This window comes from Chlorocebus sabaeus, chromosome 6, assembly GCF_047675955.1.
Source record: "Chlorocebus sabaeus isolate Y175 chromosome 6, mChlSab1.0.hap1, whole genome shotgun sequence".
Lineage (NCBI taxonomy): Eukaryota > Metazoa > Chordata > Mammalia > Primates > Cercopithecidae > Chlorocebus > Chlorocebus sabaeus.
In genome coordinates, this window is record NC_132909.1 from 52,413,544 (window position 1) to 52,435,376 (window position 21,833).

The 21,833-nt window shown below is 52.4% G+C and overlaps 1 protein-coding gene across 2 annotated transcripts; it reads right to left on the reverse strand.

Annotated features, from left to right (window-relative positions):
- Positions 1 to 8,751: 8,751 nt before the first annotated feature.
- On the reverse strand, positions 8,752 to 16,916 carry MRPL4 (mitochondrial ribosomal protein L4). Of its 2 annotated transcripts, XM_073016968.1 has the most exons (10): positions 16,850 to 16,916; positions 16,549 to 16,721; positions 16,390 to 16,462; positions 16,152 to 16,302; positions 14,175 to 14,226; positions 11,973 to 12,090; positions 10,471 to 10,577; positions 10,278 to 10,387; positions 10,116 to 10,192; positions 8,752 to 9,191 (listed from the first exon to the last, which is right to left on the reverse strand). In XM_073016968.1, exons 2-10 carry the CDS (start codon positions 16,603 to 16,605, stop codon positions 9,046 to 9,048), a joined length of 891 nt encoding a protein of 296 aa, XP_072873069.1. In that variant the 5' UTR covers positions 16,606 to 16,721; positions 16,850 to 16,916; the 3' UTR covers positions 8,752 to 9,045. The 2 variants fall into 2 exon arrangements, with proteins under 2 accessions (XP_072873069.1, XP_007993405.1); XM_007995214.3 differs by having other exon boundaries at positions 16,549 to 16,873.
- Between the last annotated feature and the right edge of the window lie 4,917 nt (positions 16,917 to 21,833).

Sequence of the window (21,833 nt, forward strand, 5' to 3'; positions counted from 1 at the left end):
ACCAGAGGCTGCCCACCGAGGGCAGAAGCCATCCCGTGGTGTCCCATGCAACCGCCTTGCGTTTCCCTCAGCCTGTAATGCTCTTCCCTTCATCCCCAACAAGGCTGGCTCCTCCTGTCTTGTGGCCTGAGCTTTCTGCTAAAAGAATATCCCCCTACTCCATCCTGGGCCACATCCTGGGCGTTCCTTTTCACTCACCTTAATATTCGAATTGCTGAACTCATCACTTGCTGAATTTCTTTTTTATTTTTTTGAGACAGAGTCTCGCTCTGTCACCCTGGCTAGAGTGCAGTGACATGATCTTGGCTCGCCACAACCCCTGCCTCCTAGGTTTAAGTGATTCTCCTGCCTCAGCCTCCCAAGTAGCTGGGATTACAGGCGTATGCCACCAGGCCTGGCTAATTTTTGTGTTTTTAGTAGAGACAGGGTTACACCATGTTGGCCAGCCTGGTCTCGAACTCCTCACCTCAAGCGATCCACCCACCTTGGCCTCCCAAAGGGCTGGGCTGGGATTACAGGCATGAGTCACTGCTCCTGGCCTATTTAGATTTTTTTTTTCTTTTTCTTTTTCTTTTTCTTTTTTTTTTTTTTTTAGACAAAGTCTTGCTCTGTTGCCCAGGCTGGAGTGCAGATATGTGATCTTGGCTCAGCTCACTGCAACCTCCCAGGTTCGAGAAATTCTTCTGCCTCAGCCTCCCAAGTAGCTGGGATTACAGGTGCCCACCACCGTGCCTGGCTAATTTTTGGATTTTTTTTTTTTTTTTCCCGAATGGAGTCTTGCTCTCTGACCCAGGCTGGAGTGCAGTGGCACGATCTCGGCTCACTGCAATCTCCACCTCCCAGGTTCAAGTGATTCTCCTGCCTCAGCCTCCCAAGTAGCTGGGACTACAGGCGCGTGTCACCACGCACAGCTAATTTTTTGTATTTTTAGTAGAGACAGGGTTTCACCGTGTTAGCCAGGATGGTCTTGATCTTCTGATCTCATGATTCGCCCGCCTCAGCCTCCCAAAGTGCTGGGATTGCAGGCGTGAGTCACCACATCCAACCAACTTTTGTATTTTTATTTTACTTTTTATTTTATTTATGTATATTTTTGCAACGCAGTCTTGCTCTGTCTGTCGCCCAGGCTGGAGTGCAGTGGTGAAATCTTGGCTCACTGCAACCTCCACTTCCCAGGTTCAAGCAATTCTCTTGCCTCAGCCTCCCGGGTAGCTGAGATTACAGGTATACACCACCACAACCAGCTAATTTTTGTATTTTTAGTAGAGACCAGGTTTTACTATGTTGGCCTGGCAGGTCTAGAACTCCTGACCTCAGGTGATCCACCCGCCTTGGCCTCCAGAACGCGTGAGCGCCACTGTGCCTAGCAGACCTTATCTTTGATTACAGATTTCTTCTGGGGAATAGCTTAGTTTGTGGTTTTGTTTTTCAAAACTCTGCTTCAGCAAAGATGTGGGGGGAAAAAAAGGCTACGGAAATTCATCTGATTCCGGTTATGATGGTGGAAAACAGCCACCAGGAAACTCTCCCGGAAGAATGGGCCGGATCAATAATCTGAGTGATCCCAGTCCTCCTCCAATGGCTGATGAATGACGAAGGTAAATATCTGTTCTAAGAAGCAGACAACTGGACACGCACATTCATAGCAGAAGGAAACCATCAAGAAGTAGAGGGAAGGTGGGGTGCAGTGGCTCAGCCCTGTAATCCCAGCCTTTTGGGAGACCGAGGTGGGAAGATTACTTGAGGTCAGGAGTTCAAGACCAGCCTGGGCAACACAGTGAGAGCCCGTCTCTACAAAAATAAATAAATAAATAAAATTTAAGGCCGGGTGCAATGGCTCAGACCTGTAATCCCAGCACTTTGGGAGGCCAAGGCAGGCGAATCACCTGAGGTCAGGAGTTTGAGACCAACCCGGCCAACATGGTGAAACCCCGTCTCTACTAAAAATACAAAAATTGGCCAGGCATGGGGACATGCACTTGTAATCCCAGCTACTTGGGAAGCTGAGGCAGGAGAATTGCCCGAACCTGGGAAACAGAGGTTGCAGTGAGTCAAAATTACACCACTGGACTCCAACCTGGGCAACAGAGTGAGACTCTGTCTCAAAAAAAATAAATAAAAGAAAATTTAAAAAGTGGAGGACTGATCATGCTGGACAAGCAGATAAAATGTGTATGTCTAAACAACAGTTGCTGACCAGGTCGCTGTCATCCCAGCACTTTGGGAGGCCGAGGTCGGTGGATCACTTGAGGTCAGGAGTTTGAGACCAGCCTGCCCAAACTGGTGAAACCTCATCTGTAGTAAAAATACAAAAATTAGCTGGGCATGGAGGTACAAGCCTGTAATCTCAGCTGCTTGGGAGGCTGGGGCATGAGAATCTCTTGAACCTGGAAGGTGGAGGTGGCAGAGAGCTGAGATCATGCCATTGTACTCCAGTCTGGGCAACAGAGCGAGATCCATCTCAAACAAATAAAACACAAAAGGATTGCTATGTCTTCACAAATGAATGAGGTCATGCTGGAAATTCCCTCTGCAGGGACTGGCCTGACTCACATTCAGTTCTCTAAATAAATGCACATTTATCTCATTATCATTTTCGTGTAGTTAAGCATTAACAGTTTGTTGTTGTTGTTGTTGTTGTTTTGTTTTGAGATGGAGTCTCGCTCTGTCACCCAGGCTGGAGTGCAGTGGCGCAATCTTGGCTCACTGCAGCCTCCGCCTCCTGGGTTCACGCCATTCTCCTGCTTCAGCCTCCGGAGTAACTGGGACTACAGGCACCCACCACCTCGCCCGGCTAATTTTTTGTATTTTTAGTGCAGATGGGGTTTCAATGTGTTAGACAGGATGGTCTTGATCTCCTGACCTCGTGATCCACCCTCCTCGGCCTCCCAAAGTGCTGGGATTACAGGCGTGAGCCACCACGCCCGGCCAGCATTAAGATAGTTTTTTTTTTTTTTTGAGATGGAGTCTCGCTCTGTCGCCCAGGCTGGAGTGCGGTGGCGCCATCTCGGCTCACTGCAAGCTCCGCCTCCTGGGTTCACACCATTCTCCTGCCTCAGCCTCCCGAGTAGCTGGGACTACAGGCGCCCGCCGCCTCGCCCGGCTAGTTTTTGTATATTTTAGTAGAGACGGGGTTTCACCGTGTTAGCCAGGATGGTCTCGATCTCTTGACCTCGTGATCCGCCCGTCTCGGCCTCCCAAAGTGCTGGGATTACAGGCTTGAGCCACCGCGCCCGGCCAAGATAGTTTTAATAAATATTTTTTGGAGTCAGGCTCGGTGGCTCACACCTGTAATCCTAGCACTTTGGGAGGCCAAGGGGGGGTGGATCATGAGGTCAAGAGTTCGAGATCAGCCTGACCAACATGGTGAAACTCTGTCTCTACTAAAAATACAAAAATTAGCCAGGAGTGGTGGCGCGCACCTATGATCCCAGCTACTCGGGAGGTTGAGGCAGGAGACTTGCTTGAACCGGGGAGGCAGAGATTGCAGTGAGCCAAGATTGCACCACTGCACTCCAGCCTGGGTGACAGAGTGAGACTCTATCTCAAAACAACAACAACAACAACAAAAACAGAAAAGCAAACAAACAAAAAAAAGCTGTGTATTCTGTACTCTTAATGTCACCTTCTCCAAATTCTGAAATACAGCTCCTTATTTATTTGTTTATTTATTTAGAGATGGAGTCTTGCTCTGTGGCCCAGGCTGGAGTGCAGTGGTGCAATATCACATCGCTGCAACCTCTGCCTCCAGGGTTTAAGCGATTCTCCTGCCTCAGCCTCCCATAGCTGAGATTACAGGCACCCAGCACCACGCCCAGCTAATTCTTTTGTATTTTTAGTAGAGATGGGATTTCACTGTGTTGGTCAGGCTGGTCTCAAACTCTTGACCTCAAGTGTTCCACCTGCCTCGGCCTTCCAAAGTGCTGGGATTACAGGTGTGAGCCACTGCTCCCAGCCACAAAAAAGATTTTAAAAATAGAAAGGAGAGGGCCAGACTCAGTGGCTCATGCCTGTAATCTCAGCACTTTGGGAGGCTGTGGTGGGCGGATCACCTGAAGTCGGGAATCCGAGACCAGCCTGACTAACATGGTGAAACCCGGTCTCTGCTAACAATACAAAAATAGCGAGGTATTGTGGCGCATGCCTATAATCCCAGCTACTCGGGAGGCTGAGGCAGGAGAATTGCCTGAACCCGGGAGGCAGAGGTTGAGATTAGCCGAGATTGCGCCATTGCACTCCAGCCTGGGCAAGAAAAGCAAAACTCTGTCTAAAAAAAAAAAAAGAAAGAAAAGAAAAAAATAGGCCAGGTTCGGTGGCTCACGCTTTTAATTCCAGTACTTTGGGGGGCCAGAGTAGGTGGATCACCTGAGGTCAGGAGTTCGAGACCAGCCTGACCAATATGGTGAAACCCTGTCTCTACTAAAAACACAAAAATTAGCCGGGTGTAGTGGTGGGTGCCTGTAATCCCAGCTACTCTAGAGGCTGAGGCAGGAGAATCACTTGAACCCAGGAGGCGGAAGTTGAAAGTGTGCCGAGATCGAGCCACTGCACTCCAGCCTGGGCAAGAGAGTGAGACTGTCTGAAAAAAAAAAAAAGATAAACAAAAAAATGAAAAAAAAAAAAGGAGAAATTTGGACATAGAAACAGACACATACCCACAGGGACAACGTCATGTAAAGATGAAGGTAGAGACTGAAGCAGTGTGGCTACAAGCCAAGGAATGTCAGATTGTCAGCAAGGGCCGGGCGCAGTGGCTCACGCCTGTAATCCCAGCACTTTGGGAGGCTGAGACGGGCGGATCACAATGTCAGGAGATCGAGACCATCCTGGCCAACACGGTGAAACCCCGTCTCTACTAAAAATGCAAAAAATTAGCCGGGCGTGGTGGCGGCGCCTGTAGTCCCAGTTACTCAGGAGGCTGAGGCAGGAGAATGGCATGAGCCCGGGAGGCGGAGCTTGCAGTGAGCTGAGATCCGGCCACTGCACTCCAGCCTGGGCGACAGAGCCAGACTCCGTCTCAAAAAAAAAAAAAAAAAAAAGATTGTCAGCAAAGCAAACCGCCAGAAGCTAGGAGAGGGATCTGGAACAGACTCCCTTAGAAGGAGCTAATCCTGTTCTTCATCTTGGATTTCCAACCTCCAGAAACAGGAGAGAATAAATTTCTGTTGACTAACCCCCCCAACCCCCACAGTTTGTGGCACTCCTACAGCAGCCCTAACAAAGTCGTATACCCTACCTATTTAATTAACTAATTAATTCATTAATTCCTTCATTATTTATTTTTTTTCAAGACCAAGTTGTGCTCTGTCACCTAGGCTTGAGGGCAGTGGTGTGACCTTGGCTCACTGCAACCTTCGCCTCCCAGGTTCAAGCGATTCTCCTGCCTCAGCCTCCCAAGTAGCTGGATTATAGACACCTGCTACCATGTCCCACCAATTTTTGTGTTTTTATAGAGACGGAGTTTCACCATATTGGCCAGGCCTGTCTTGAACTCCTGTCCTCTAGTGATCCACCTGCTTTAGCCTCCCAAAGTGCTGGGATTACAGGCATGAGCCACTGCTCCCGGACTATTTTTTATAGAGAGGAGGTCTTGCTGTGTTGCCCAGGCTGGTCTCAAACTCCTGGCCACAGCCTTCCAAGTAGCTGGGACTGCAGGTGCATGCCACCATGTCCAACTATGCCAATTATTTTAAAGCACATTCTAGGCAGTGTATGATAGTTGTCTTTTCTTTTCTTTCTTCTTTTTTTTGAGTCAGGGTCTTGATCTGTTGCCCAGGCTGGATTGCAGTGGTGCGATCTCAGCTCACTGCAGCCTCCACCCCCAGGGCTCAAGCAATCCTCCTGCCTCAGCCTCCAAAGTAGCTGGGACCACAGGCACACCACCATACCCAGCTAACTGTTCTATTTTTAGTAGAGATAGGGTCTCACTATGTTGCCCAGGCTGGTCTCTATCCCGGCCCGCGGGATCGTGGAAGCAGGCCCTGGAGGAGGGAGTGGGAATTTGGGGAACAAGAGACACGAGAAATGGAGACAAGACAGTGCTCTGATCAAGTCTCATTTAATGGCGGTAATGCAGTGCCTTATATACACTTGGAGAGGAAGGGGTTGGGCCAAGGCGGAAATGATCTCATTTTGGAGGGCGTGGCCAGGCAGGTTTCGGTTTCAACGGTCAGACGTCATGTTGCGCCTGCGCTACAAAGTAACAATTTTCGCGCGCGCGGGAAAGATGGGTGAAGAAGCAGCAGGAAGAGCGCCATCTTGTGCGAGGTATTTAATACAGGGAAAAAGACAAATCTGGGAAGGAGATGAGAGGTGGAAATGAATAGAGCTCAGGCGTCTAATCGTCAATAATTACTCGCTATGGCCGGGGCGCGCAGCTCCGGACAGGTCTCAAACTCCTGTGCTCAAATGATCCTCCCGCCTCAACCTCCCAAAGTGCTGGGATGAGCCACCAGGCCCGTCTGTATCATTTTTTTCCTGATGCCTGTTTTTATCCTCAATCTGGCTGAGGGATTCCGGTGTGGGGGAATACGTTCTGACCCATTTCTTTTGAAAATCTGTCTGGGCAGCAGTTGGTCTCACCATGTTTCCTGACAGGTATGACGCAGACTGAACCACATTTATACTCCTGGCTGCAACTCTCCAGGCTGGGCCAGGCACTGTCAGGCCAACAGCTGGGTGTTACTCTAGGCCTTGATGCCCCAACAAGACTGGCAAGAGGAGCAGTAGTGAGGCGGCATTTTCTGCTGAGCTTTGGCACGCCTTTAACTGTGTGTGTTTTTTTTGTGTTTTTTTTGTTTTTTTTTTTGTTTGTTTGTTTGTTTTTGAGACAGAGTCTTGCTCTGTCGCCAGGCTGGAGTGCAGTGGCGCGGTCCCGGCTCCGGCAACCTCCGCCTCCCGGGTTCAAGTGATTCTTCTGCCTCAGCCTCCTGAGTAGCTGGGACTACAGGCGCCCGCCACCATGCCCAGCTAATGTTTTGTATTTTTAGTAGAAACTGGGTTTCACCATGTTGGCCAGGATGGTCTTGATCTCTTGACCTCATGATCCACCCACCTAGGCCTCCCAAAGTGCTGGGATTATAGGCGTGAGCCACCGCACCTGGCCTTAACTGGTGGTGGTGGTGGTTGTTGTTTTTGAGACCAAGTCTCACTCTGTCACCCAGGCTGGAGTGTAGTGGCGTGATCTTGGCTCACTGCAAGCTCTGCCTCCCAGGTTCATGCCATTCTCCTGCCTCAACCTCCTGAGTAGCTGGGACTACAGGTGCCCGCCACCATGACCGGCTAATTTTTTGTATTTTTAGTACAGACAGGGTTTTACCATGTTAGCTGGGATGGTCTCGATCTCCTGACCTCGTGATCCACCAGCCTCGGCCTCCCAAAGTGCTGGGATTACAGGCGTGAGACACCACGCTCGACCAACTGGTTTTAATAGCTTTTTCTTTTTTATTTAGTCAAACCTGTTGCTTCAAGGATCAAAGTCTATGTCCACTGAGGGTGTTTGGAGAATGTGTTGCAATCTCCGAAGGCAATCCCGAGAGAGGAATTCCAGAGATGTTTTCAGTCAGGGGTGGCCCAAAGGTAGGGATGGCTGTGTGGCCGCTTAGCCTGGCCAGGCCCACGCAGGCAGAAGGCAGTCCTGATTGACTTTATTTTATTTATTTATAGATGGAGTCTTGCTCTGTCGCCCAGGCTGGAGCACAGTGGCACTATCTTGGCTCACTGCAACCTCTGCCTCCTGGATTCAAGTAATTCTCCTGCCTCAGCCTCCTGAGTAGCTGGGATTACAGGCGCCCGCCACCACTCCCGGCTTGGCCAGGGTGGTCTCAAACTCCTGACCTCCGGTGATCCACCTGGCTGAGCCTCCCAAAGTTCTGGGATTATAGACGTGAGTCACCGCACCCAGCTGGTTGACTTTAAATAAATCGATCACATTGTCTACATTATAGTCTGTTATGGCTGTTAAGAAAAATTAACTTGGCAGGCAAAACAACCTCAGCAAAATAAAAAATTGGGATGCTGGTTTTTTTTTTAAGACAGTGTCTCACTTTGTCACCCATGCTGGAGTGTGGTGGCTCGATCTCTGCTCACTGCAACCTCTGCTTTCTGGGCTCAGGTGATCCTCCCACCTCAGCCTCCCAAGTAGCTGGGACCACAGGTAGACACCACCATGCCCACTTAATTTTTGTATTTTTTGCAGAGACAGGGTTTCACCATGTTGCCCAGGCTGGTCTGGAACCCCTGGGCTCAAGCGATCCTCCCACCTTGACCTCCCAAAGTGCTAAAGTGACAGGTGCGAGTCACCACACCCAGCTGGTGTTTTTAAACGTGCTTATCTGCTCACTTACAGCGAGACATTTACTTTTCTGACTGTGCTTACAGGAAGTCACTCTGAAAACTCAGGTTTACACATGACATCTAATTGCACAATCAAGCACACACTCTCAGGCTGCATGAAGTACTGTCGCAGACAGGACTGCAAACACTCTCGGGGTGGGAATGGCTGGCAGCAGTGCTCAGGAGAAGGATGTAGCAGGAGTCAGCTCCTAGGAAGTGCTGGCGCCCACGTACCTGTGAGCTCCGGGAGTCTGACTCACCGGGTAAGTGAATTCTTGTAATTTCCACAAACAGCCCTGGGGTTCCCTGAAACCAGACTGCGAGCCTCTTGAGATGGCGGATCCTCAGCGGTGCCCAGAACCCGGGAAGGAGCCCAACGTGCCCAATGCAGTTATTAAAAATAACACTGAGAAGTTATCTGTTTATCCTCGATTCAAAAATACAATTTATTTTAAAAACAAAAAGAGAGAATGGATGCAGGAGCCCGCCTGGGCTCTCTGAGGAGTCGCCCCTTCCCAATGGCGATGGCCACTCCCTGTGGCCTCAGTTTCCTCCCTGGAATGAGGGGGTCCAGGTGGCACCATCCTCGAAGGGTGGGCGCGGGCCTGAGGCTCCCAAGTCAGCCGCGGGCTCTGCCTGGCTCAGAAGAGGTGCTTCACATCACGAGTGGTACGGGGTGGCCACCGGGCCCTGGGTAGCGTGGGGTGGGGGTCAGGGGAAGTTGCTGTAGGGCAGGCTGAAGGGGTAGAGGGGTTTGTAACGCGAGTCCTGCCAGAGCAGCTTGTCCTCCAGGAAGGCGATGGTGGGCAGCGTCAGGACCAGTGTCTGGTGCTTGAGCATGCTGTGCACATTTAGGCCTGGGGGCGGGGTGGGGACAGTCAGGGCGGGGCTGCCTCTCTCCTCATCCCACCCACATCGGAGTCCCTTTGTGCTTACAGAAGAGGGACCTTCACCGTGGTCTAGTGTGACTTTGTGAGCCCAGCAGCCCGGGGCCAGACCCTGCCCGGCCGCTTGCTGCCTGTAAGCCTCTGGCCAAGGAGCAGCTCCCAGATCATCATCTGCTGGCCGAGTCCCTCGGAATGCCAGGCTCGGCCCTGTGCCTGGCTGGGACTCCTGGCTCCCATTCCGGTGAGGGAGACCCAGGGCAAACGATGGGAGGGCACGGAAGTGACGGGGCGGGTCATGCAGGGCCTGATGTGCCACCCTGAGGACTTGGGCTTTCATCCTGAGAGAGCTGGGAAAGCCGGCGAGGGCTGTGGGTTGAGGGACAGGACCTGACTCAGGCTCACATTGCCATCTGGTGGCTGTGAAAGGAACAGACTGTGGCTTTGGCAGAGGTGACCTTGGAGCCTTTTTTTTTTTTTTTTGAGGCAAGAGTCTGGCTCTCTCCCCCAGGTTTGGGTGCAGTGGTGCGATCATGACTCACTGAAGCCTTGGCCCCCGGAGCTCAAGCTATCCGCCTAGCTCAGCCCCCTGAGTAGCTGGGACTACAGGTGCACACCACCGCGCCTAACTTTTTCATTTCTAGTACAGATGGGAGCCTCACTATATTGGCCAGACTGCCTTGGCCTCCCAAAGTGCTGGGATTACAAGCGTGAGCCACCATCCCCAGCCAAGCACTTCTTTAGGAAAGATTATTGCTTTGGGCAAGCTGAGAGTTGGGTCTGGGCGCGTGGTCACTGCCCAAGGCCACTCAGCGACCAGACGCTGGATTTGAACCGCTGTGATTCTAACAGTGGAGACTGCACGTGCACACTCTGGGGGCCTGGGCCTTAGCTCACCAACAGCCGGGATCAGGTTGAAGGTCTTGAGCCTAGAGGTGGCCTCCACGATGCTCTGTGGCATCTCCTCGTATGTCCTGTAAGAGAGGACAGGGAGTGGGGGTTGAACCCTCAGAGTACAGAGCTCAGGCCCCCTGCCCCTGCTCTGCCCTGTGTCCTCACAAGTCCACGAGGAGCACGGAGTCCCCCCAGCGGCGGTAGCGCGCCAGCTCCGTCAGGTACTGTGGGTCTCCGGTGGGCAGCTCTAGGGAGTCCATAATGTGCAGGTCATCCTGGTGAAAGGAAAGGATGGTTTGAGCCTTGGGTCCAGAGCAGCCCCACCTCTAGCAGCTGTCTGGGCCCCCCATGGCTATACCTGGGCCAGCTTGATGCTCAGTGCCACTTTGAGGCCCAGGGCCCGCACCTTCATGGGCAGCATGTAGTAGTAACTCGTGGGGCCCCGGGGGCCATGGGCAACACCTCCTGTGGGGACAGAGGCGTGTGAGCAGGTAGGGGCCACTGCAGAGCTTGGAGGTCAGCAATCTGCTGCAGTGGCTGGCATGGGGTGACAGGAGAGAGGGGTCACTGCCAGGAATCAGGCAGAGAGGGTGGGGCCTCAGGGGAGGCTGGATCAGGGACAACATGGGACCAGTGACTTTGCTTCACTGGGCTTGTTTCCCCGGCTGTCACACTCTGAGACAGGGCTGGCGAAGGTGGCTCATACCAGCACTTTGGGAGGCTGAGGACGGAGATCACTTGAGCCCAGGAGCTCAAGGCTGCAGTGAGCTATGACTGCACCACTGCACTACAGCCTGGGCAATACAGTGAGATCCTGCCTCAAAAGCAAACAATAAAAAAAACAAATCACCTTGAGATCGGACAGTTCCTGCCTCATAGGACACCAGGAGTTATGGTGTGGATCCCGTAGAGTGGCTAGAGGGTGAACTTAACTCAAGCACAGCTGTTAATGCTGAAATTATCAGGAGGTTCGATCTTTCAGGTCTAGGGGGGAGAGGGAGGCATCAGGCACACTTTCCAGTAGAGCAAGCAGTATGATTTGGGAGCAATAACAGTTGGGGAGACCGCTGCAAGCACCATGTGTTGGTGTCCGCCCTCGCCTGGGCCTTGGAAATGCAGCAGAGAAGACGACAGACATGGTCCCTGCCCTCATGTCATTCACATTTCGGCAGGGCAGAAAAGAGGCTCACCTGTAGAAGAAATCAGGGTAGCCCAGAGGGATGTGGAAGGAAAGGAGATCAAGGGGGGCTTCCTGGAGGAGGTGTGGCCCAGAACCCTGAAAGGTGAGGAATGCTGGCCGGGTAAACAGGTGACGGGGTGGCTGGCACCACCCTGAATCATCTTGTTAGCATCCAAGAAAATAAAAAGTTAAAAACAAACCAACAACTACAACCAAAAAAAAAAAAAGAGAGTCATCTCTGCCTGGTCAGAGAGGGAAAGGAGGGGATGAGGGGGCAAGGTGTGCAGCCACCAGGGCCCACGATGACAAGGTCAGGAGTTCAGGTTCCACGCAAAGGCTGAGGGAGGTGGGAGATTTAGGAAGAGCTGTCCGGGTGCTGTGGGAAGTGTGGGTCAGGAGAGGATGACAGGAGGTGGGGTCAAGAGGGGCTGTGGCCACGGGCTGAAGAGGGAGGGACATGAGAGAAGAAGGAGTGGATGGCTCCCAGATCTGTCCCCCAACATGGGTAGTGAGGTCCAAGGACCTCAGTTCCAATGTCACCAGCCCAGTGGTCCCATGAGGTGGAGGGAACAGGGCTGACACGATACCACGCCAGATGTGCGCAGCTGTGTGAGTAAACACCCAGGTCCTTCCCTGGCCCCCTCACCCCTCCCCGTCCCTTCCTCCCTGTCCCCAGTTACCTCCTCGCCAGAGTGGAGAGCGGATGCTGCCATGCCGGGCCCGCCCGGAGCCTTTCTGTGGCCAAGGCTTCCGGCCACCACCCCGTACCTCGGCCCTCGTCTTGGTCTTGGCATAGCTCTGGAGGCACAAAGTGAGGAGGGGGGTCAGGTCCACGAGGCAGGTGTCAGGGAGCCGGGCAGATCAGTCCTGCCATGGGGAAGTCAGGCAGGAGGCACCATGATGATGGGCTGTCTCAGGCCAAGCAGAGAGCTTGGGGAGCAAGGGGCAGGGTAAAGAAGTCAGAGCTCCTGCCCCATGCCAGCCTCACAAAGGCAGGGACTCTGCCGCCGGGCATGCAGGGGGTGCTCGGTATTTTCTGAACTATTGATTTTTTTTTTTTTTGAGACAGTCTCACTCTGTCACCCAGGCTGTGGAGTACAAGTGGTGCGACCTCGGCTCACTGCAACCTCTGATTCCTGGATTCAAGCGATTCTCCAGCCTCAGCCTCCCAAGTAGCTGAGATTACAGGTGCCCATCACCATGCCAGGCTAATTTTTTTTTTTTGAGATGGAGTCTTGCTGTGTCACCCAGGCCAGAGTGCAGTGGCGTGATCTCGGCTCACTGCAACCTCCGCTTCCTGGGTTCAACTAATTCTCCTGTCTCAGCCTGCAGAGTAGCTCGGACGACAGGCACCCGCCACCACGCACAACTAATATTTGTATTTTTAGTTATTAGTAAATACTAATATTTAGTATTTTTAGTAGAGACGGGGTTTCACCATATTGGTCAGGCTGGTCTCAAACTCCTGACCTTGTGATCCGCCTGCCTTGGTCTCCCAAAGTACTGGGATTACAGGCGTGAGTCACCGCGCCTGGCCCCGGCTAATTTTTTGAATTTTTAGTAGAGATGGGGTTTTGCCACATTGACTAGGCTGGTCTGGAACTCCTGGCCTCAAGTGATCCACCTGCCTTGGCCTCCCAAAGTGCTGGGATTACAGGTGTGAGCCACTGTACCGGCCTATTTTTTGAACAATTTTAATGTGGTTGTAGCTGCAAGGAGGGAATGACGCAGACAGGGAGAATCAGGAAAGAAGAGCAGGGCAAGGAAATCAGGAAGAGCTCGGAATAGCAGACTGATGACTTTATTCCTAGGGTGATGGGGAGCCAGGGAAGGAGTGAACAGGAGAAGGACTGGCCAGACCTCTGGGGTGCATGGATGAGACCCAAACTGGTAATGGATTCTTCAATGTTCTTGGCATAAAACCCAGACTCCTCCCCACTGCTTCCACTGGCCTCTGTGGCAACACTGGGTTCCTTGTGGTCCCTGCCATGGGGCCTTTGCACGCCCCGTTCCTGTTATCTCCACCCTAGCCCCACTGCCTCCTTGATCTGGTTAGCTTCTACAGTAGACCCAAGGTTGAACATCCCGTTCTCTGGGACATGCTCATAATTATACATTACGTATGACCATCTAACTTACCTTCACTTCTCCCATGACACTGTGACCTTCCATTAGAATCGGAACTTTGCCCATCTTTTTGGGGGGGTTGTGGGGGAAGGGGTAGAGACTGGGTCTTGCTCTTTCCCAGGCTGGTCTTTCCTGGTCCCAAGCAACCCACCCACCTCAGCCTCCACTGCTGGGATTACAGGCCTGAGCCACTGCACCCAGCCCAACCTTGCCTGTTTTGTCCTGTGGTCCCTGCTATATCCTCTTACCCACCACAATGCCCATATCAGTGAGTGATCAGAAAACAACTGAAAATGAGCTGGGCATGGTGGCTCACACCTGTAATCCCAGCACTTTGGGAGGCCGAGGCAGGTAGGTTCCTTGAGGTCCGGAGTTTGAGACCAGCCTGGCCAACATGGTGAAACTCCGTCTCTACTAAAAATACAAAAATTAGCCCACGTGGTGGCACACGCCTGTAATCCCAGCTACTCAGGAGGCAGAGGCAGGGGAATCACTTGAACCCAGGAAGCGGAGGTTGCAGTGAACTGAGATTGTGCCACTGCACTCCAGCCTGGGTGACAGAGTGAGACTCCATCTCTATCTCAAAAAAAAAAAGATAACTAAAAATGGACCCATCAGTGAGTGGCTCAGGAAACAGATGAGGCCCCAGCCGAGCAGTCCGGAGAAAACCCAGTGATGGGCTTCCTCTGGGTCCCGTCCCCAACCTCCCCAGGAAGCTCCTCCTTCCTGCCGCCTTGCTCCATTTAGGCACTCACAATCCTCTTGAAGTTCTTCTGCCACATGGCAACCTGGTGCAGGATGTCCAGCCTGCAGGGAGGAAGGACACATGAGAAGCCCAACTCTGCTTCAAAAGCCTCCACCTCCAATATAGGAAAACCCAGGATTCTCCCTTCCGCCTCCGGGGCCCTGTGTGATTTGCTTCTGCCCCTCACTGACCCCATCTTGAAATCCTGCCTCAAGACCTTGGCACTTGCTCTTCCCTCCATCTGAAACACTCTTCTGGATGGTTCCTTCTCAGCCTACAGGTGTCAGCCCCGATAACTGCTGAGAGGCGCCTCCTAAAGAAAGAGCCACCCTGACCAGGTACAGTGGCTCATGCCTGTAATCCTGACACTTTGGGAGGCCAAGGCAGGTGGATCACTTGTGGCCATGAGTTTAAGACCAGCCTGGGCAACATGGAGAAGCGATGTCTCTCCAAAATATAAAAAAATTAGCCGGGCACAGTGGTATATATCTGTCACTCCAGCTACTCGGGAGGCTGAGGCATGAGAATTACTAGAACCCAGGAGGCAGAGGTTGAAGTGAGCCAAGAGCAAGCGTACCACTGCACTCCAGCCTGGGCGACAAGAGCCAAATTTCATCTCAAAAAAAAAAAAAAACAAAACAAAAAACACGCCACCCCTTCTTCCTTGTTTTTCCTACCAATACTTTTTTCCTGCTATTACACTTGACTTATTGCAACCTTCTTCGGGGACTGGTTTGCCTCTCTAGTTCTATACCATTCCATACAGTCACATACTCAACATCTGAAACGTGCCCAGTGCTCCATGCTAAAATGTGATTTTGACATAGTTTTAAATACAGGTATTTAAATGTATTTACACTATTGAAATCAATTTCACCTGTTTTTTGTTTTTTGTTTTTCTTGAGACAGAGTCCCTCTCTGTTGCCCAGGCTGGAGTGCAGTGGTATGATCTCGGCTCACTGCAATCTCTATCTCCCCGGGTGCAAGTGATTCTCATGTCTCAGCCTCCAGAGTAGCTGGGGCTACAGGCTTGCACTATGATGTCAGGCTAATGTTTGTATTTTTAGTAGAGACGGGGTTTCACCATGTTGGCCAGGCTGGTCTCCAACTCCTGGCTTTAAGTGATCCGCCCGCCTTGGCCTCCCAATGTGCTGGGATCACAGATGTGAGCCACAGTATGCAGCCCCTACATTTTCTTTCCTTATTTTTTTTGAGAGGGAGTCTCGCTTTGTCATCCAGGATGGAGTGCAGTGGCACGATCTTGGCTCACTGCAAGCTCCGCCTCCCGGGTTCACGCCATTCTCCTGCCTCAGCCTCCCGAGTAGCTGGGACTACAGGCGCCCGCCACCACGCCCGGCTAATTTTTTTGTATTTTTAGTAGAGACAGGGTTTCACCATGTTAGGCAGGATGGTCTTGATCTCCTGACCTCGTGATCCACCTGCCTCGGCCTCCCAAAGTGCTGGAATCACAGGCGTGAGCCACCGGGCCCAGCGTGGCCCCTACATTTTCTTAGAGATGTTATGAACAGCAGGTTAACTAAAATGCAAACAGCCTCTTCCAGGCACCTAGGAATGGTTTAGTCTCTTTAGTGCTCTTATTTGCAAAAAACAATTAACAAAGATTATCAGCATTTCTATAAAACTTATTATGTGCCAGAATTAAGTCATTTACTCATCACAGCAACCTCCCGAGGGCTGACAAAATAGGGACACTGAGGCACAAGAGGTGAAGGCAGGATTTGAACCTAATCAGTCGGGCTCCAGAGTTCCATCTCCCTAACCCTTAAAGGATGTCACCTCTCAGGCTTCAATCTCACACAGCGCTACAGCAGGGGAAACTGTCATCATCCCCCTTTGACAGGTGGAGAAAAGGAGGCTGTAGAAATCCAGCACTTTTCCAACGGTACAAGCCCAAAGTCATCCTGACTCCTGAACTCCCGCTCTTCATCCCTCTGCCACTCAGTTCACCATTACAGTCTTCGCTCACCTGGGCGCGGTGGCGAAAACATCGGGGTGCAGGTCGGCCAGGCCCACGCGCTCCTGCTCGAAGCCTCGCAGGGACTCGACCCAGGCCTGCACCGGGCGTCGATGAGCGGGTACCGGGAGCTCGACTTTGCGCAGCACGGGCTCCGGGAGACCTGCAGCGATGGCGGGGGTCAGGGGTTAGGGTCAAGGGTCAGACCTCTCTGTCGCTGCCCCTCCTGGAGCCACCCGGGTTGTCTTACCCTCGCTCGCCACCGCCACCTGCTCCGGGTTCTCGGTCGGACGCGCTGCCTCTTCCGCCAGCGAACTCAGGCCCTGCAAGGGGTGGGCGAAAGTGAGAGACGACCCCCGGACACCCCCAAATTTCATCCTTCGACCACGCCTCCAGCCCCTGGCCTCACCTGGCAGCCCGCAGGCCGAAGCCAGGCGCGCGCCCCAGCCCGGACCAACTGCAGCATCGCCTCGCAGCCTCCCACGCCGCGGGAGGTCAAGGCCACTGGAGCCTCGCGCGGCGCCGATGGATGACGTCACGCACGCGACGCCGCCCGACCCGCCGCGACTCACCCCTGGAAAGCTGGGTGGGCAAAACCGAAGATGGAGGGGGTCCGACCTGCAGTGCCCAGACCTCCACCCCAGGACTAATCCCCAGACCCAATTTTCACTCCTGCCTCAAGGACCCTCCACAACACCAGGTAACCGGACCTCACAGCAAGACGCCCCAGCTTCCGTAGGCCTCGCCTACTTTGGGTCCCGCCTCCTACGAGCGGTGCAGGAACTCAGCCAATGAGACCTCTCTGGCCCAATTCAGCCAATGACTGCTAAGCCTGAAGGAGCGGCCCCCGCCCATAAGTGGGCAGTTCTGGAGCGAGCAACTAAAGAATACAACCAATAACGGTTAAGCTTTTACTGTTGGTAAAAGCTTAAGCTTTTACTGGTGGTCACGCCCACCGGGCCACGCCTTCATTCCGCCTCCAAGGTTCTTGGAGATGGTTTTTTCTTTATCCAGTTAATGTCGTTTGTTTTTTCATTTGTTTAAAGGAAGGGCCTTATTGCCCACAGAAAGCCTTCAGGATTGGGCCTGCCAGACCATGTCTCCCAGTTTAGATTCCCCACGGCAGGGCTATGTCCCCTCGAAACCCCTCAGATTAGTTATTTGTGTCCCCTACCCCCTAGACCAGGGTCCTGTACACTCTCAGACTTTCCAGGGCTCTCCAAGGACAGAACAAAAGTGGGGAGTCCACAGATCCTGGACTGCCTCCCTTGTCAACCCCTAACAAATCCGAATGTTCATTTTTAGTTTTTTTGTTTTGGTTTTTAGAAACAAGGTCTTGCTCTGTCGCCCAGGCTGGAGTGCAATGAGCGAGAACATGGCTCACCGCAGCCTCAACCTGCAGAGCTCAAGGGATCCTGCTGCCTCAGTCTCCCGAGTGGCTGGTCTACAGGTGCGCACGCCCGGCTAATTTTTGTACTGTATTTTTTAAATTTTGTATTTGTATTTTGAGACAAGAGTATCGCTCTGCCGCCCAGGACGGAGTGCAGTGGTGCGATCTCGGCCTCCCGGGTTCAAGCGATTCCCTGCCTCAGCTTACCGAGTGGCTGAGACTATGGGAGCCCGTCACCACGCCCGGCTAATTTTTTGTATTTTTAGTAGAGACGGGGTTTCACCGTGTTAGCCAGGATGGTTTCATTCTCCTGACCTCATGATCCGCCCGCCTCGGCCTCCCAAAGTGCTGGGATTACAGGCGTCAGCCACTGCGCCCGGCCCTAATTTTCGTATTTTTATTAGCGATAGGGTTGCACCATGTTGGCCAGGCCGGTCTTGAACTCCTGACCTCAGGTGATCCACCCGCCTTGGCCTCCCAAAGTGCTGGGATTACAGGCCTGAGCCACCGCGCCTGGCCTAATTTGTGTGTGTATGTGTGTGTGTGTGTGTATGTGTGTGTTTTTTTTTTTTTTTCTTCTTTTTTTTTTGTAGAGATGGCTGGGGGTGGGTCTCCCAATGTTGCCTGGGCTGGTCTTGAACTCCTGGGCTCAAGCAATTCTCCCGCATTGGTCCCCCAAAGTGCTGGGATTACGGGTATGAGCTACCGCCGTGGCCCACTCATTTTCAGGTTCTTTTTTTTATTTTTTATTTTATTTTTTTTTTGAGACGGAGTCTCACTCTGTCGCCCAGGCTGGAGTGCAGTGGCGCGATCTCGGCTCACTGCAAGCTCCACCTCCCGGGTTCACGCCATTCTCCTGCCTCAGCCTCGTGAGTAGCTGGGACTACAGGCGCCCGCCATCACGCCCGGCAAATTTTTTGTATTTTTAGTAGAGACGGGGTATCACCGTGTTAGCCAGGATGGTCTTGATTTACTGATCTCGTGATCCACTCGCCTTGGCCTCCCAAAGTGCTGGGATTACAGGCGTGAGCCACCCCGCCCAGCCTAGGTTCTTTACCATGTTCCCGGTAGACCTCCAGGGGGCGCCACCGGATCATAGCAGGCTTCCCTACCCGTCCAGAGCTGTCTACTTGGAGGTCAGCGCGTTATGGACAGAGCACAGCTGTTGACAACCTGGTCTGTAAAGCAACCTCATTTTCCTCTGCTGGAAAAGGAGGTTATGAGATTTCAGTGACATAATGGAGGCAAAGCTTCCCATGCTTGGTACAAGATGAAAACTCAATAAATAGCATTATTATTATTATTAATATTATTATTTTTTTGAGACAGAATCTCACTCTGTTGCCCAGGCTGGAGTGCAGTGGCACGATCTTGGCTCACTGCAACCTCTGTCTCCCGGGTTCAAGCGATTCTCCTGCCTCAGCCTCCTGAGTAGCTGGGATTACAGGCGCCCACCACTACACCCAGCTTTTTTTTTTTTTTTTTGTATTTTTAGTAGAGACAGGGTTTCACCATGTTGGCCAGGCTGGTCTCGAACTCCCGACCTCAGGTGATCTACCCGCCTTGGCCTCCCAAAGTGCTGAGATGACAGGCATGAGCCACCGCACCTCGTCTGTACCAAAAATTTAAAAATTAGCTGGGTGTGATGGTATATGCTTGTGGTCCCAGCTAATGAAGAGGCTAAGGCATAAGGATCACCTGAACCCAAGAGATTGAGGCTGCAATGAGCCATGTTCATGCCACTGTACTCCAGCCTGAGTGACAGAGTAAGATCCTGTCTCAAAAAAAAAAAAAAACGGCCGGGCGCGGTGGCTCAAGCCTGTAATCCCAGCACTTTGGGAGGCCGAGACGGGCGGATCACGAGGTCAGGAGATCGAGACCATCCTGGCTAACACGGTGAAACCCCGTCTCTACTAAAAAATACAAAAAACTAGCCGGGCGAGGTGGCGGCGCCTGTAGTCCCAGCTACTCGGGAGGCTGAGGCAGGAGAATGGCGTGAACCCGGGAGGCGGAGCTTGCAGTGAGCTGAGATCTGGCCACTGCACTCCAGCCTGGGCGACAGAGCCAGACTCCGTCTCAAAAAAAAAAAAAAAAAAAAAAAAAAAAAAGGTGGCTGGGTGCGGTGGCTCACGCCTGTAATCCCAGCACTTTGGGAGGCCAAGGTGGGCAAATCATGAGGTCAGGAGGCCTCCTAATCTGTAAGTGAAATACACACAAGCCCTCCCTACCGGGCTGTGTTGAGAATGAATTCTTCCTTCCACCTTCACTCGTCACCTGTTACCCATCCCCTAGAGGTAGGCTGTAAACATCTGAGTCAGGTCACTTCCCTTTTCTGCTCAGAACCCTCAGTGCCTTCATTTCACTTAGCACTGAAACCAGAGTCCTCATGCAACCCTCAAGTCCCCGCGGGACCCGCCCTCACCTTCCATTCTGTTCCATTCCTCCATGGCTTTGACCGCCCTGGCCTCCCCACCGGAACCCAGAACCCACCAATCACATTCCATTTCCCCCTGAATACCTATTTTTGTTTCTTTTATTATTTTATTCTTTTAAAAAAACATGATGAGGGCCAGGCGTAGTGGCTCACTCCTGTAATCCCAGCACTTGGAGAGGCCGAGGTGGGCAGATGACTTGAGGTCAGGAGTTCGAGGCCAGCCTGGCCAACATGGTGAAACCTTGTCTCTCTAAAAATACAAAGATTAGGCCAGGCGCGGTGGCTCAAGCCTGTAATCCCAGCACTTTGGGAGGCCGAGACGGGCGGATCACGAGTTCAGGAGATCAAGACCATCCTGGCTAACATGGTGAAACCCTGTCTCTACTAAAAAAAATACAAAAAACTAGCCGGGCGAGCTGGCGGGCGCCTGTAGTCCCAGCTACTCGGGAGGCTGAGGCAGGAGAATGGCGTAAACCCGGGAGGCGGAACTTGCTGTGAGCCAAGATCCGGCCACTGCACTCCAGCCTGGGCAACAGAGCGAGACTCTGTCTCAAAAAAAAAAAAATAGCCAGGTGTGGTGGCGGGTGCCTGTAATCCCAGCTACTTGGGAGGCTGAGGCAGGAGAATTGCTTGAACCTGGGAGGCGGAGGTTGTAGCGAGCTGTGATTATGCCACTGCATTCTAGCCTGGGTGACAGTGAGACCCTGTCTCAAACAAAACAAAACAAAACATGATGGAGTCTCACTATGCTGCCCAGGCTGGTCTCCAACTCCTGGCCTCTAGTGACTCACCACTTTAACCTCTCAAAGTTCTGGGATTACAAGCTTGAGCCACCATGCCCAGCCGCCCTGAATATCTGTACGTCTCACTCTTTCATCTCCTTTGGCTCTTTACTGAAATGCCACCTTCTCAGGTGACAGTGCATCTAAACTTATCCTTCCCTTCCTCCTCCAGCTTTTGTTTTTTTATCCTTTAGAGGCAGAGCCTCCCTCTGTTGCCCAGGCTGGAGTGCAGTGGCAGGATCATAGGTCATTGCAGCCTTTACCTCCTGGGCTCAAGTCATCCTCACACTCAGCCTCCTGAGTAGCTGGGACTACGGGCACACGCCACCACACTGGGCTAACTTTTTTTATTTTTGGTAGACACAGAGACCCACTATGCTGGCCAGGCTGGTCTCAAATTCCTGGCCTCAAGCTGTCCTCCAACCTCGGCCTCCCAAAATGCTGGAATTACAGGCATGAGCCACCGCACCTGGTCCCTACCCCAGTTTACACAGCATTCCCCAACTGGCATATTGATTATGAGTCTTTTTTTTTTTTTTTTTTAATTCTTTTTTTTTTTTTGAGACGGAGTCTCGCTCTGTCACCCAGGCTGGAGTGCAGTGGCCGGATCTCGGCTCACAGCAAGCTCCGCCTCCCGGGTTCATGCCATTCTCCTGCCTTCGCCTCCCGAGTGGCTGGGACTACAGACGCCCGCCACCTTGCCCGGCTAGTTTTTTGTATTTTTTAGTAGAGATGGGGTTTCACCGTGTTAGCCAGGATGGTCTCGATCTCCTGACCTCGTGATCCGCCCGTCTCGGCCTCCCAAAGTGCTGGGATTACAGGCTTGAGCCACCGCGCCCGGCCGAGTCTTTTTTTTTTTGAGGTGTTGTTTCACTCTTGTTGCCCAGGCTGGAGTGCAATGGCATGATCTCTGCTCACTGCAACCTCCGCCTCCCGGGTTCAAGTGATTCTCCTACCTCAGTCTCCCGAGTAGCTGGGACTACAGATGCATGCCACCACGCCCAGCTAATTTTTGTATTTTTAGTAGAGACAGGGTTTCACCATGTTGGCCTGGATGGTCTTGATCTCTTGACCTCATGATTCTCCCG

What these genes read in the sequence shown, in the direction of transcription:
- MRPL4 (XM_073016968.1), bottom strand. Translation starts at nt 16,605, where the DNA reads ATGCTGCAGTTGGTCCGGGCTGGGGCGCGCGCCTGGCTTCGGCCTGCG. An exon ending in GTTTTCGCCACCGCGCCCAG is followed by an intron (nt 14,227 to 16,151) that starts GTGAGCGAAGAC and finishes TCCTCCCTGCAG; the next exon opens with GCTGGACATCCTGCACCAGG. An exon ending in CAACCTGATCCCGGCTGTTG is followed by an intron (nt 9,192 to 10,115) that starts GTGAGCTAAGGC and finishes CCCCGCCCCCAG; the next exon opens with GCCTAAATGTGCACAGCATG.